The sequence below is a fragment of the Anomaloglossus baeobatrachus genome, chromosome 8 (genome assembly GCF_048569485.1).
Source record: "Anomaloglossus baeobatrachus isolate aAnoBae1 chromosome 8, aAnoBae1.hap1, whole genome shotgun sequence".
Taxonomy (NCBI): domain Eukaryota; kingdom Metazoa; phylum Chordata; class Amphibia; order Anura; family Aromobatidae; genus Anomaloglossus; species Anomaloglossus baeobatrachus.
Window position 1 is genome coordinate 15,763,557 of NC_134360.1, and position 15,618 is coordinate 15,779,174.

Here is a 15,618-nt window from a genome sequence, read left to right on the forward strand (position 1 = left end):
TGCCAGTCACTACTTACAGATAGTATAGACGGAAGGGTAGTCAGACACGCCGGGGTCAGGAAACAGGAGGACACGTCAGGACACAGGGAGTAAGCAGAAGCGCAGTCAAGTCACAAGCCGAGGATCAGAATTCCAGGAGAGTATGTATTGGATTCAGGGAGCAGACAGAGACGTTGTCAGGTAACGGTCTGAGGTCAGAAGCCACGAGGTAATGACAAGAACAGGGAGCGGGCAGAGATGTGGTCAGGTAACGGTCCGAGGTCAGAAGCAGGAGGTAACGACAAAAACAGGGAGCGGGCAGAGAGGGATCAAACAACGGTCCGGGGTCAAAAAGCTTAGATCAGAACACAAGTACAAGCCAAAAGCACAACTGCAGAACCAGAGAGTATGACTGGCGAGGTTCTGGGAGAGCATGCTCAGTAATGATACAGAGCAATCACCAGGAAGGTGGAACACCTGAGTAATCAGCACCTCCCAGAACCTGCATGGAATCCTGCGCTGTCAAACAACCTGTCAGCTAGTGCTCAGAGAAACACAGCAGAGCATCTCCAAATGCAAAATGCTCTGCACAAAGGAAAAATGTCACTGGCAGCTCCGTAGTTCAGGAAGGCGCGGCAGAGCATCACCTGTGTGCAAGATGCTCTGCACAGAGAAATACGGTCACTGCCAGTTCCGTATTTCAGGAAGGCGCGGCAGAGCATCACCTGTGTGCACAATGCTCTGCACAGAGAAATAATGTCACTGCCCGCTCCGTAATTTAAGAAGGCACAGCAGAGCATCACCTGTGTGCAAGATGCTCTGCACAGAGAAATACGGTCACTGCCAGTTCCGTATTTCAGGAAGGCGCGTCAGAGCATCACCTGTGTGCACAATGCTCTGCACAGAGAAATAATGTCACTGCCCGCTCCGTAATTCAAGAAGACACAGCAGAGCATCACCTGTGTGCAAGATGCTCTGCACAGAGGAATTGTGACAGAGCAGCAGAAAAACCATCACTACTTGTGTCTTGATTAATAGGAATATCTTGAGAATCCTGAGATGGAATTATTAAAGACATTTAGAATAAAGCAGCAAGGACCACTGACCTCTCTTTTGCTACTACGATGCCAAGTAACTGATCTTCCAGTCCCTCGGGGGTGATCATAAAGTTTAGCAGGGACACTTTTGTTGCTAATTCAGGGAGATAATGTGGATTTCGGAGTTTCGTCGTTATATAAAATCTAAAGTCTCCGGAATATTCGATGATTGTTTCTCCGAGCCTGATGCAGTCCATGCCGCCTGTGAACACAAAAGCATATCATTATATAATGGGCATAAAGTGGCATCAAAACATGCCAAAATTATAAAACATATTTGTTACTAGGGACAGAAAACAAGAAGCGGTTTCCAGAAATGTTCCACTTTTAGAAACTATTAAATGATAAGATGTGGATTACCTTCATCTGTTCCAAGGAGGCAAAAAATAAAGAGAAAATGGTGACAAAAAAAGTTATATAATCATGTAATAAAAGTGAATAAAGAAAGCAGACGTCATTTATTTTACCTAATTTTGAAAGGGCTTATTCACAAAGACAAGCACTATGTATATCCCCTCCATAGAAGAGTTTACAGCCTCTGTATAAGGCCTGTTTCACACGTCAGTGATTCTGGTACGTATGTTGCAGTTTGTATACGTACCAGAATCACGGACATATGCAGACCCATTATAATAAATGGGTCTGCGCTCACATCAGTGATTTTTCACTGACCGTGTCTCCGTGCGGCGTACACATGTGTCCATGATTGCCGCACGGAGACATGTCTGTTTTTTTCTGGCATAAAAAAAGAGAATTTTGTTTACTTACCGTAAATTCTTTTTCTTATAGTTCCGACATGGGAGACCCAGACCATGGGTGTATAGCTTCTGCCTCCGGAGGACAGACAAAGTACTACACTAAAAGTGTAGCTCCTCCCTCCGAGCTTATACACCCCCTGGATGACCAAATCTAGCCAGTTTAGTGCAAAAGCTGAAGGAGGACATCCACCCATAAGTAGAGATAGAGTAAAACCCGGAATAACCGGAACCTCTGTCTACAACAACAGCCGGTGATAACACACGGAACAAGAACTGCCAACAGGCAACAGGGAGGGTGCTGGGTCTCCCATGTCGGAACTATAAGAAAAAGAATTTACGGTAAGTAAACAAAATTCTCTTTTTCTTCATCGTTCCTTATGGGAGACCCAGACCATGGGACGTCTCAAAGCAGTCCATGGGTGGGTAATAAACAGAAAACTGAGAAGTAGGCAAAACCTAACTTCACAAATGGGCGACAGCCGCCTGAAGGATGCGTCTGCCCAAGCTCGCATCTGCCGAAGCATGAGCATGCACTTGGTAGTGCTTCGAAAAGGTGTGCAGACTAGACCAAGTGGCAGCCTGACAGACCTGCTGAGCCGTAGCCTGGTGCCTGAAAGCCCAAGAGGCACCGACAGCTCTGGTCGAGTGCGCCTTAATCCCCGGCGGGGGAGGCACCTGAGTACATTGGTAGGCATCGGATATGGCCGACCTAATCCAACGAGCTAGGGTCGGTTTAGAAGCCGAGAGACCCTTGCGCTGACCTGTGGTCAGCACAAAAAGAGAGGTGCACCGCCTAAGAGCAGCGGTGCGTGACACATAGATCCGGAGAGCCCGCACCAAATCTAAAGTATGCAACGCTTTCTCAAAGCGATGCACAGGGGCCGGACAAAGGGAAGGCAATGAAATGTCCTGGTTAAGGTGGAAAGGAGACACCACCTTAGGGAGAAAGTCCGGAGTCGGACGGAGAACCACCTTGTCTTGGTGAAAAACCAAAAAGGGTGACTCCGAAGAGAGCGCAGCCAAATCAGAGACTCTCCTGAGAGAAGTTATGGCCACTAGAAAGACCACTTTCTGTGAAAGTCGAAACAAAGAAACCTCCCTAAGAGGCTCAAAGGGGGGTTTCTGTAAGGCCGTGAGAACCAGATTAAGGTCCCAGGGATCCAAAGGCCGCCGGTAAGGAGGAATGATGTGAGATGCGCCCTGCATGAAGGTGCGCACCTGGGCCAGTCAGGCGATACGCCGCTGGAACAACACTGACAGAGCACAGACCTGTCCCTTGAGGGAATTGAGGGATAGTCCTAGCTGCAGACCGGACTGTAGAAAGGACAGGATGGTCGGCAAGGAAAACGGCCAAGGAGCATGGCCGGAAGAGCGACACCAGGACAGGAAAATTCTCCAAGTCCTGTGGTAAATCCTGGCCGAGGAAGACTTCTGAGCCTGAGTCATAGTGGAGATGACCTCGGAAGGAATGCCTGAAGCCGTCAGGATCCAGGACTCAAGAGCCACGCCGTCAATCTGAGAGCCGCAGAATTCTGGCGGAAAAACGGACCTTGTGAGAAAAGGTCTGGGCGGTCCGGGAGATGCCGAGGCACCTCTACGGACAGACGGAGCAGGTCTGGGTACCAAGCTCGCCTGGGCCAGTCTGGAGCAATGATTATGACCCGACGGCCCTCCATTCTGATCTTGCGCAGGACTCTGGGCAAGAGCGCTAGAGGGGGAAACACGTAGGCCAGACGGAACTGGGACCAATCCTGAACCAGCGCGTCCGCTGCCAAGGCCTGAGGATCGTGGGAGCGAGCCACGTAAACCGGGACCTTGTTGTTGTGCCGGGATGCCATTAGATCCACTTTCGGAGTGCCCCACTTGCGGCAGATTGACCGGAACACTGCCGGATGCAGGGCCCACTCGCCGCTGTCCACGGTTTGACGGCTGAGATAATCTGCCTCCCAGTTTTCTACGCCTGGGATGTGGACTGCGGATATGGTGGACTTGGAGTCCTCCGTCCACTGAAGGATACGTTGAACTTCCAACATTGCCAGGCGGCTGCGAGTCCCGCCCTGGTGATTGATGTAGGCAACTGCTGTCGCGTTGTCTGAATGGACTCGAATGTGCTTGCCCGCCAACAGGTGGTGAAAGGCTACGAGAGCTAGGAGCACAGCTCTGATTTCCAGCACATTGATCGAGAGGGCTGATTCGGACGGAGTCCAAGTGCCCTGTGCTCGGTGGTGGAGAAACACTGCTCCCCAGCCGGATAGACTGGCATCCGTGGTGAGAATCACCCAGGACGGGATCAGAAAGGAGCGTCCCTGGGACAGAGAGAGGGGCCGAAGCCACCACTGAAGAGAGCTCCTGGTCTGTGGCGACAGAGCCACTAGCCTGTGCAGGGAAGAGGTCCGCTTGTGCCAACAGCGGAGAATGTCCAGCTGCAGAGGACGCAGATGGAACTGGGCAAAGGGAACCGCTTCCATTGACGCCACCATCTGACCCAGCACCTGCATGAGGTGCCTGATGGAATGACGGCGGGGCCTCAACAGAGAGCGCACCGCCAGATGAAGGGACTGCTGTTTGACTAAGGGCAGCTTCACAAGTGCCGGCAGAGTCTCGAATTGCATCCCTAGGTACGTAAGTTTCTGGGTCGGGGTCAGAGTGGACTTGGGCAGATTGACAAGCCACCCGAATTGAACAAGCGTGGCGAGAGTGAGCGAAACACTCCGCTGACAGTCTGCACTGGATGAAGCCTTGACTAGAAGGTCGTCCAGGTAAGGAATCACTGCCAACCGCTGGAGGTGGAGAACCGCAACCACTGCTGCCATGACCTTGGTGAATACACGAGGGGCCGTGGCTAACCCGAAGGGGAGAGCCACGAATTGGAAAAGTTCCTCTCCGATTGCAAAACGTAGCCAACGCTGGTGTGAAACTGCAATTGGCACATGCAGATAGGCATCTCTGATGTCGATGGATGCTAGAAAATCTCCTTGTGTCATTGAGGCAATGACTGATCGCAGAGATTCCATGCGAAAGTGCCGCACCTGAACATGCTCGTTGAGAAGCTTGAGATCCAGGATGGGCCGGAAGGAACCGTCCTTCTTGGGGACTAGGAAGAGATTTGAGTAGAAACCTCTGAACCGTTCCCGGGCGGGAACCGGTACAATTACTCCGTTGGCCTGCAAGGATGCCACGGCCTGAGAGAAGGCGGCGGCTTTGGAGCAGGGGGGAGTGGACAGAAAAAATCTGTTTGGCAGGCTGGAAGAGAATTCTATCCTGTAGCCGTGGGAGATGATATCCCGCACCCACTGATCGGAGACGTGTTGAAACCACACGTCGCCAAAGTGGGAGAGCCTGCCACCGACCAAGGACGTTGCTGGCGCAGCCAGATAGTCAAGAGGAGGCTGCCTTAGTGGCAGCGGCTCCTCCGTTCTTCTGAGGACGCGGCTTCGTGCGCCAGCTGGGTTTTCGTTCCTTGGCTGAGTTAGTGGACGAGGCTGAGGGCTTAGAGGATGACCAGTTAGAGGAACGAAAGGAACGAAACCTCGACTGGTTCCTGCCCTGGACAGGTTTCCTGGTTTTAGTTTGTGGCAAGGAAGTACTCTTCCCGCCAGTAGCTTCCTTAATAATTTCATCCAGTTGTTCACCGAACAGCCGGGACCCAGCAAAGGGGAGCCCAGCAAGGTACTTCTTGGAAGAAGCGTCTGCTTTCCACTCTCGAAGCCACAAGATCCTGCGGATAACGAGGGAATTAGCCGAAGCCACCGCCGTGCGGTGAGAAGCCTCCAGAATGGCAGACATGGCATAGGATGAAAAAGCCGAAGCCTGGGAAGTTAAGGCAACCATTTCGGGCATAGAGTCCCTGGTGAGGGAATGCATCTCCGCCAGAGAAGCAGAGACGTCCTTAAGAGCCCACACTGCTGCAAAAGACGGGGAGAACGAGGCCCCTGCCGCTTCATATACAGATTTGGCCAGAAGGTCAACCTGGCGGTCAGTGGAATCCTTAAGTGAGGTGCCATCCGCCACAGATACAACTGTCCGGGCTGACATTCTAGACACCGGAGGATCTACCTTTGGTGAATGAGCCCACTCCTTGACCACCTCTGGTGGAAAGGGAAAACGGTCATCAGAACTACGCTTTGGGAAGCGTTTGTCAGGACAGGCCCTGGGCTTGGTCACAGTGGCCTGAAAACTGGAGTGGTTAAAAAACATACTCCTTGCTCTCTTAGGTGAGGTAAACTGGTGTTTTTCTACCAGAGAGGCTTGTTCTTCTGACACTGGTGGATTGAGGTCCAGTACAGAATTAATGGACGCAATCAAATCACTAACATCCGCATCACCTTCAGTTAGATCAATGGGGTACATAGAGGTAGCGTCCGAGCCCACAGTAAAGGACAGTAAAGGCATCCTCCTCGCCCTGCGATTTAGCTCGTGAATCAGAGCCGTGGGACGAGGAAGGAGAAGAGTCCCTGCGTCTCCGTTTAGGAGGACGGGGTCTGGGAACAGATGAAAAATCCTCTGTGAGCTCTGCAGAGCAAGTCGGAGAAGCAGAGGCGCCCTGAGAAGGGGGCTGATGCATGGTCAGCAGAGTCTGGGACAGCTGTCCCATGGAGTCGGCAAAGGACTGGGAGATAGCTTTAGAAAACGATGCTACCCAAGCCGGGGGTTCAGCCACCGGGGCTGGAGCAGCCGGAGGGACCCCTGGGGAGACTCCAGGCTGAGACACCACCATGTTAGAGCAGGCATCACAATGTGGATATGTGCTTGGTTCAGGCAGTATGAGCTTACATGCAGTGCATATAGAGTAAAGCCTTGCAGCCTTGCTCCTAGTGAGAGACATGCTGCTGAGGTGGAGGCTCTGCAGTAAAGAACACACTCCTTCAGAATGACCCCCAGAGAGTGTACAAGAAAGTCCACAACCAGAGGTTGTGGCTTACCAGACCGTTTTGTGTGCCCTCCGGATTCCACAGCTTGGACCCCCAGACAGATTGCAGAGCTGCAGCAGCCAGCGCCGATCAGTGTGTGAACGCTGATAAAATGGCGCCGGAGTGAGGAGGGGGGGCGGGGTTCAGTCCAAGAGCGGGAACCGGAGGGCCAAGGAGAAATACAGGGGAGGGAAACATCTCCTCAGAGAGGAGTGTCCTCCCCTGTGCTGAACGGCCGGTGGGCGGCGCCGCACTGTCCCCCTGCATGACTGACATGCAGGGGTAGTGAAAACAAAAGTAGGCCGCAGCCGAAGCCGGGGCCTAAATTTTACCATGCGGCCGACAAGCAGGCACCCTCGGCGCGGTTCTCAGGAGGAAACCAGAGAACCGGCCGGAAATCACAGCAAAGTTAAATAACACACTCTCCCCACAATAAATGTACAAGGGACCCCTTAATAACGTCTCAATACTTAGCTTATGAGACGCAGGGCCAGGTCCCTGAGGGATGAGCGCTCCGTCCGGCAGGGTCCTGAAAGGGCTGCGGATGGAGACCGGTCTCCTGCAAAGCAGTGAGAACCGTGATGGCTCCCACTTCAAGCCAGAGCCCGAGGGATGGTGAAGGAGCGCGGCATGTAAGGCTCCAGCCTTGTAAAATCAACCTTAACAGCACCGCCGACACAGTGGGGTGAGAAGGGACATGCCGGGAGTCCAGCTTGGACCCGCTTTTCTTCCAACTCTTTGAAATCAAAAATCAAAAATCAGATGAGAATGCATGTGTGTGTGTGACCTCCTGAACACAAAGCATTGAACTGGCTAGATTTGGTCATCCAGGGGGTGTATATGCTCGGAGGGAGGAGCTACACTTTTAGTGTAGTACTTTGTGTGTCCTCCGGAGGCAGAAGCTATACACCCATGGTCTGGGTCTCCCATAAGGAACGATGAAGAAACGTACATTACAAATAAAAAAACATTTTCAACTCACCCGCCTCCAGCGACGCTCTGTGCAGCCCCCGCTCTCTGCAGCTTCCTGGCCGGCTCATTATGGCATGCATATTCATTTTTTCCAGCCAGAGCAGACCCGGAAGTAGCTGCAGAGAGCAGAGGCAGCGATGGCCGGATGCAGCAGACCTGGAGAGTTCAGCACCATGGACAGCAGGAACGGGACAGGTGAGTATACGTCCGTGTGCTATCATGGATTGCACATGAACAACCCACGTGTGTCGTGATTCATATGTGTTTTTTCACGTCAGTGAAAAACGTCTGCGTTTTTTCACATCAGTGAAAAACGTCTGTGTTTTTCACTGACGTGTCAAACAGGCCTAAAGGAGAGGGGACCACGGCTAACAAATCTGGAAGACTGGAGCTTCTGATCTGTCCGGATGATGACCTGTGGTGACCACTAAAGGCCGCTTTATTGCTGCGATATCGTGACCGATATCGCTAGCGTGCGTACCTGCCCCCATCGGTTGTGCAACACGGGCAAATCGCTGCCCGTGGCGCAGAACATCGCGTGGACTTGTCACATTACTTACCTGCCCTGCGACGTCACTGTGACCGGCGATCCGCCTCCTTTCTAAGGGGGCGGTTCGTTCAGTGTCACAGCAGCGTCACTGAACCGCCGCCCAATAGAAGCGGAGGGGCGGAGATGAGCGGGACGAACATCCCGCCCACCTCCTTCCTTCCGCATTGCGGGCGGGAGGCAGGTAAGGTGAGGTTCCTCGTTCCTGCGGTGTCACACAGAGCGATGTGTGCTGCCGCTGGAACGACGAACTACATAGTTACTGCAGCAGCAACGATAATCGAGAATGGACCCCCATGTCACCGATGAGCGATTTTGCACGTTTTTGCAACGATGCAAAATTGCTCATAGGTGTCACACGCAACAACATCGCTAAAGCGACCGGATGTGCGTCACAAATTCCGTGACCCCAACGAGATCGCTTGAGCGATGTCACAGCGTGTAAAGCGGCCTTATGTGATCATTTTCATACACAGAAATGGTCGCCCGCACCTTGTTTGAACGTTTGCTTCAATAGTAAAGGCTCCAGAGATGGATCCAAATCTTCGCCCACGTTTTCCAGTAGAAGCGGCGTCCCGAACTGTATGCAGTTTTCCAGAGTTCGCATGTAGTCTGAATCGGTTAATTTGATGACGCTCAGCTGGTTGTCTCTCTCCGAGTTCTTAATCCACTTGTTAGCCTGGCCCTGAGGGTCAATCATTAATGGCCTGCACAAAAGAGACACCGAGGGGACATGCTCTTGGATTTAGTTTTCTTCTAAACTTGACAATTATTATGTAAACATTTAAAAAACAAGATGAATTGAATCCTTTGTTAAGTGACACATTTCTTACCAGCGTCTTGAGTTGCTGACGATGACGCCGTTATCCACGGAGAAGCTGTCAGTCGGTAATCCGGCGATATTCCAGGCTCTGATTTTGATTGGGTCACCGAGAGTCTTACTCAATGAAAAGTCATCGGAGCACGGAATATTTTTACTCTAATAAATAAATAAATAAATAAAATGTTGAATTTAACTTAAAGTGATTTTCCAGGATTAATTTTTTATGCTTTGTACGACAGTCACAACCCCCAGAATTTGTTGACCGACTGCAGGGGTGATGCTAGAATTACAGAATGTGTGATCGCTGCAGCCAATCACTAAGCACAGCAGTGATGTTGAGTTAGTTGGCATCATATGTGACTGCTTTAGCCAATCACTGAGCACAGCAGTGATGTTGAGTTAGTTGGCATCATATGTGACCGCTTCAGCCAATCACTGAGCACAGCAGTGATGTTGAGTTAGTTGGCATCATATGTGACTGCTTTAGCCAATCACTGAGCACAGCAGTGATATTGAGTTAGTTGGCATCATATGTGACCGCTTCAGCCAATCACTGAGCACAGCAGTGATGTTGAGTTAGTTGGCATTGTAAGTGACTGCTGCAGCCAATCACTGAGCACAGCAGGTGATGTTGAGTTAGTTGGCATCATATGTGACCACTGAGCACAGCAGAGATGTTGAGTAAGTTGGCATAAGTTACTGCTGTAGCCAATCACTGAGCATAGCAGGTGATGTTGAGTTAGTTGGCATCGTAAGTGACTGCTGCAGCCAATCATGGAGCACAGCAGTGATGTTGAGTTAGTTGGCATCATAAGTGACTGCTGAATCCAATCACTGAGCACAGCAGGTGATGTTGAATTAGTTGGCATCGTAAGTGACTGCTGCAGCCAATCACGGAGCACAGCAGTGATGTTGAGTTAGCTGGCATCATATGTGACCACTACAGCCAATTACTGAGCACAGCAGTAATTAGATCGAGTTAGTTGGCACAAGACTGCTAAAGCTCAATGATTGGCTGCAGTGGTGCCTTATGCATTATATTAACAAATACCAGAGCAGAAAGGCAGTGATAGAGAAATTGTGGGTGAGTAATGCTGATTGGGTTACTTTTCACCAAGCCTGAATCCCCTTTAATTAAGACACATGCAAAAGTGTACATTCCGGCAGCTAAATAGGAAGGGTTCTTTACAGTTAGAGCAGTCAGACTGTGGAATGCCCTACTACAAGAGGCAGTAATGGCAGATATTATAACAGCGTTTAAAAAAGGGCTGGATGATTTCCTCAGTACACTAATATTGTCGGTTATAAACAATGACAAAATGTAGAATTGGTGGAGGAAGAGTGAACTAGATGGACGGGGGCTTTTTTCAACCTAAGTAATTATGTAACTAAAACACTTTTGGTGGATTAATCAATTATTTTCAAAAGCTTCTGAGATTGTGTGAAATTAGCAAAAATTATTAGCTTATTTTTTTTCCTTTTCCAGGCACGCGCCGCTCCTGACCATGGTCTTTCAGCTCCAATTACTAGCAACGGTGGTAATATACAGTGCAATATGCTAATTATGGCTAACGATTGCTCCAAATTACCAAACAGATTGATCACGTTGATGCAATGGCTGTTTGGGCTGGTCGGTGCACTCACACGTTGATCATGCCATTGTCCCCCAATAGCACAGATTTTGCTACAAGGACTAAAATGATATTAATAGAACAATTGAGGACAGAATATGGAACCAAAATACTCAAATGTACTGACTGCACCCCAACAAAAGGAATATTTGTGACAAGAGAACTAAGGGGTAAACGTAGTCACAGTCATTCAATGACCAAAATATACAAAAATCACATACAAACTTCTTGCAAAAAAATTGAAAACTTTTATTAGAAAGATTACAACAAGAAGTAAAATACCGCATATAAAACTCTCAATAGTGATATACAAGTGTACACAGGGAGTCCCTGAAGATAAATAAGTGGGCAAAAAACATCAAGGGCGAGATCATTACTCCAAAAATATACAGATATTAGTGGATATAGAGTATCATAGTATAGCATACAATTTGCAAAGAAATGACCATATATATTTCTGCAGGGCAACATATATGCTATGTATATATGAAGGGGCTCAATATATTCGATTAGTGTTCATATGTGATGTATAACTATCACTCAAAAATGAATCAAAATCATCATAGCGATATGCCTGTACATATGTAACATTCCAAAGGTGATGCCCTTAAGCAGATGGGCCACATAGAAAAAAAGAGAATTTTGTTTACTTACCATAAATTCTTTTTCTTATAGTTCCGTATTGGGAGACCCAGACCATGGGTGTATAGCTTCTGCCTCCGGAGGACACACAAAGTACTACACTAAAAAGTGTAGCTCCTCCCTCTGAGCTTATACACCCCCTGGAGAACCAGATCTAGCCAGTTTAGTGCAAAAGCTGAAGGAGAATAGCCACCCACAAGTAAACACAGAGCAAGAACCGGAACAACCGGAGACTCTGTCCACGACAACAGCCGGTGATAACACGCGGAACAAGAAACTGCCAACAGGCAACAGGGAGGGTGCTGGGTCTCCCAATACGGAACTATAAGAAAAAGAATTTACGGTAAGTAACAAAATTCTCTTTTTCTTTATCGTTCCTATGGGAGACCCAGATATTGGGACGTCTCAAAGCAGTCCATGGGTGGGAATAAACAGAAAAACTGAGAAGTAGGCAGAGCCTAACTTCACAAATGGGCGACAGCCGCCTGAAGGATGCGTCTGCCCAAGCTCGCATCTGCCGAAGCATGAGCATGCACTTGGTAGTGCTTTGAAAAGGTATGCAGGCTAGTCCAAGTGGCAGCCTGACAGACTTGCTGAGCCGTAGCCTGGTGCCTGAAAGCCCAAGAGGCACCGATAGCTCTGGTCGAGTGTGCCTTGATCCCCGGCGGGGGAGGCACCTGAGAACACTGGTAGGCATCCGAAATGGTCGACCTAATCCAACGGCTAAGGACGGCTTAGAAGCAGAGAGGCCCTTACGCCGACCTGTGGTTAGCACAAAAAGAGAGGTGCACCGCCTAAGAGCAGCGGTGCGAGACACATAGATCCGGAGCGCCCGCACCAGATCCAGAGTATGCAATGCTTTTTCAAAGCGATGAACAGGAGCCGGACAAAAGGAAGGCAGGGTAATGTCCTGGTTAAGGTGGAAAGGAGAAACCACCTTAGGGAGAAAGTCCGGAGTCGGACGGAGAACCACCTTGTCTTGATGAAAAACCAAAAAAGGTGACTCCGAAGAGAGCGCAGCCAAATCAGAGACTCTCCTGAGGGAAGTGATGGCCACTAGAAAGACCACTTTCTGTGAAAGACGAAACAAAGAAACCTCCCTAAGAGGCTCAAAGGGGGGTTTCTGCAAGGCCGTGAGAACCAAATTGAGGTCCCAGGGATCCAAGGGCCGCCGGTAAGGCGGAATGATGTGAGACGCGCCCTGCATGAAGGTGCGGACCTGAGCCAGCCGGGCGATACGCCGCTGGCACAGCACTGACAGAGCCAAGACTTGTCCCTTGAGAGAATTGAGGGACAGTCCTAGCTGCAGACCGGATTGTAGAAAGGACAGAAGGGTCGGCAAGGAAAAAGGCCAAGGAGCATGGCCGGAAGAACGACACCAGGACAGGAAAATTTTCCAAGTCCTGTGATAGATTTTGGCCGAGGAAGACTTCCGGGCCCGAGTCATAGTGGAGATGACTTCAGGAGGGATACCAGAAGCCGTCAAGATCCAGGACTCAAGAGCCACGCCGTCAATCTGAGAGCCGCAGAATTCTGGCGGAAAAACGGACCTTGTGAGAGAAGGTCTGGACGGTCCGGAAGATGCCACGGCACCTCTACGGACAGATGGAGCAGGTCTGGGTACCAAGCTCGCCTGGGCCAGTCCGGAGCAATGAGGATGACCCGACGGCCCTCCATTCTGATCTTGCGCAGGACTCTGGGCAAGAGAGCTAGAGGGGGAAACACGTAGTACAGACGAAACTGGGACCAGTCTTGAACCAGAGCGTCCGCTGCGAAATCCTGAGGATCGTGGGAGCGAGCCACGTAAATCGGAACCTTCTTGTTGTGACGAGATGCCATTAGGTCCACGTCCGGAGTGCCCCACTTGCGGCAGATTGACTGAAACACTGCCGGCTGCAGGGACCACTCGCCACTGTCCACGGTTTGACAGCTGAGATAATCTGCCTCCCAGTTTTCCACGCCTGGGATGTGGACTGCGGATATGGTGGACTTGGAGTCCTCCACCTATTGAAGGATGCGTTGTACCTCCCTGGTGATTGATGTAGGCAACCGCTGTCGCGTTGTCTGACTGGACTCGGATGTGCTTGCCCGTCAATAGGTGGTGAAAAGCTAGGAGAGCCAGGAGCACGGCTTTGGTTTCCAGCACATTGATTGAAAGGGCTGACTCGGACGGAGTCCAAGTGCCCTGTGCTCGGTGGTGGAGACATACCGCTCCCCAGCCGGATAGACTGGCATCCGTGGTGAGGACCACCCAGGACGGAGCCAGGAAGGAGCGTCCCTGGGACAGAGAGAGGGGCCGAAGCCACCACTGAAGAGAGCTCCTGGTCTGTGGCGACAGAGCCACTAACCTGTGCAAGGAGGAAGGCCGCTTGTCCCAACAGCGGAGAATGTCCAGCTGCAGAGGACGCAGATGGAACTGGGCAAAGGGAACAGCCTCCATTGACGCCACCATCTGACCCAGCACCTGCATCAGGTGCCTGATGGAATAACGGCGGGGCCTCAGCAGAGAGCGCACCGCCAGTTGGAGGGACTGCTGTTTGACTAAGGGCAGCTTCACAAGTGCCGGCAGAGTCTCGAACTGCATCCCTAGGTACGTGAGCCTCTGGGTCGGAGTCAGAGTGGATTTGGGCAGATTGACCAGCCACCCGAATTGGGCTAGAGTGGCGAGAGTGAGCGAGACACTCCGCTGACAGTCTGCGCTGGATGAAGCCTTGACTAGAAGGTCGTCCAGGTAAGGAATCACTGCCAACCCCTGGAGGTGCAGAACCGCAATTACTGCCGCCATGACCTTGGTGAATACCCGAGGGGCTGTGGCTAACCCGAAGGGAAGAGCCACGAATTGGAAATGTTCCTCTCCGATTGCAAAACGTAGCCAACGCTGGTGAGAAACTGCAATTGGCACATGTAGATAGGCATCTCTGATGTCGATGGATGCCAGGAAATCCCCTTGGGTCATTGAGGCAATGACTGACTGCAGAGATTCCATGCGAAAATGCCACACCTGAACATGCTTGTTGAGAAGCTTGAGATCCAGGATGGGCCGGAAGGAACCGTCCTTTTTGGGGACTAGGAAGAGATTTGAGTAGAAACCTCTGAACCGTTCCCGGGCGGGACCGGTACAATTACTCCGTTGGCCTGCAAGGATGCCACGGCCTGAGAGAAGGCGGCGGCCTTGGAACAGGGGGGAGTTGATAGAAAAAATCTGTTTGGCGGGCTGGAAGAGAATTCTATCCTGTAGCCGTGGGAGATGACATCCCGCACCCACTGATCGGAGACGTGTTGAAACCACGCGTCGCCAAAGTGGGAGAGCCTGCCACCGACTAAGGACGTTGCTGGCGCGGACAGATAGTCAAGAGGAGGCTGCCTTAGTGGCAGCAGCTCCTGCGGTCTTCTGTGGACGCGCCTTAGTGCGCCAGTTGAATTTTTGGTCCTTGGCTGAGTTAGTGGACGAGGCCGAGGGCTTAGAGGACGACCAGTTGGAGGAACGAAAGGAACGAAACCTCGACTGGTTCCTACCCTGGACAGGTTTCCTGGTTTTGGTTTGTGGCATGGAAGTACTCTTCCCGCCAGTAGCTTCCTTAATAATTTCATCCAGTTGTTCACCGAATAGCCTGGGCCCAGCAAAAGGGAGCCCAGCAAGGTACTTCTTTGAAGAAGCATCTGCCTTCCACTCTCGAAGCCACAAGATCCTGCGGATAGCGAGGGAATTAGCCGAAGCCACCGCAGTGCGGCGAGAAGCCTCCAGCATGGCAGACATGGCATAGGATGAAAAAGCGGAAGCTTGGGAAGTTAAGGCAACCATTTCGGGCATAGATTCCCTGGTGAGGGAATGCATCTCCTCTAGAGAAGCAGAGATGGTTTTGAGAGCCCACACTGCTGCAAAAGATGGGGAGAACGAGGCCCGTGCCGCCTCATATACAGATTTGGCCAGAAGGTCAACCTGGCGGTCAGTGGAATCCTTAAGAGAGGTGCCATCAGCCACTGATACAACAGTCCGGGCTGAGAGTCTAGACACCGGGGGGTCTACCTTTGGTGAATGAGCCCACTCCTTGACCACCTCAGGTGGAAAGGGAAAACGGTCATCAGAACCACGCTTTGGGAAGCGTTTGTCAGGACAGGCCCTGGGCTTGGTCACAGCGGCCTGAAAACTGGAGTGGTTAAAGAACACACTCTTTGTCCTCTTAGTCAAGGTAAACTGGTGCTTTTCTGCCAGAGAGGGTTGCTCCTCTGATACTGGCGGATTGAGGTCCAGTACAGAA

The 15,618-nt window shown here is 51.0% G+C and overlaps 1 protein-coding gene across 1 annotated transcript in view; it reads right to left on the minus strand.

Moving 5' to 3' along the window:
- Positions 1-15,618, minus strand: part of DNAH12 (dynein axonemal heavy chain 12) — a 331,588-nt gene that overhangs the window by 65,587 nt on the left and 250,383 nt on the right. Inside the window, exons 55-57 of the mRNA XM_075321326.1 lie at positions 9,097-9,242; positions 8,756-8,970; positions 1,086-1,278 (exon numbers count right to left, since the gene is read on the minus strand). Of these exons, the coding sequence (XP_075177441.1) occupies positions 1,086-1,278; positions 8,756-8,970; positions 9,097-9,242 (554 nt within the window). The remainder of the gene's footprint in view (positions 1-1,085; positions 1,279-8,755; positions 8,971-9,096; positions 9,243-15,618) is intronic.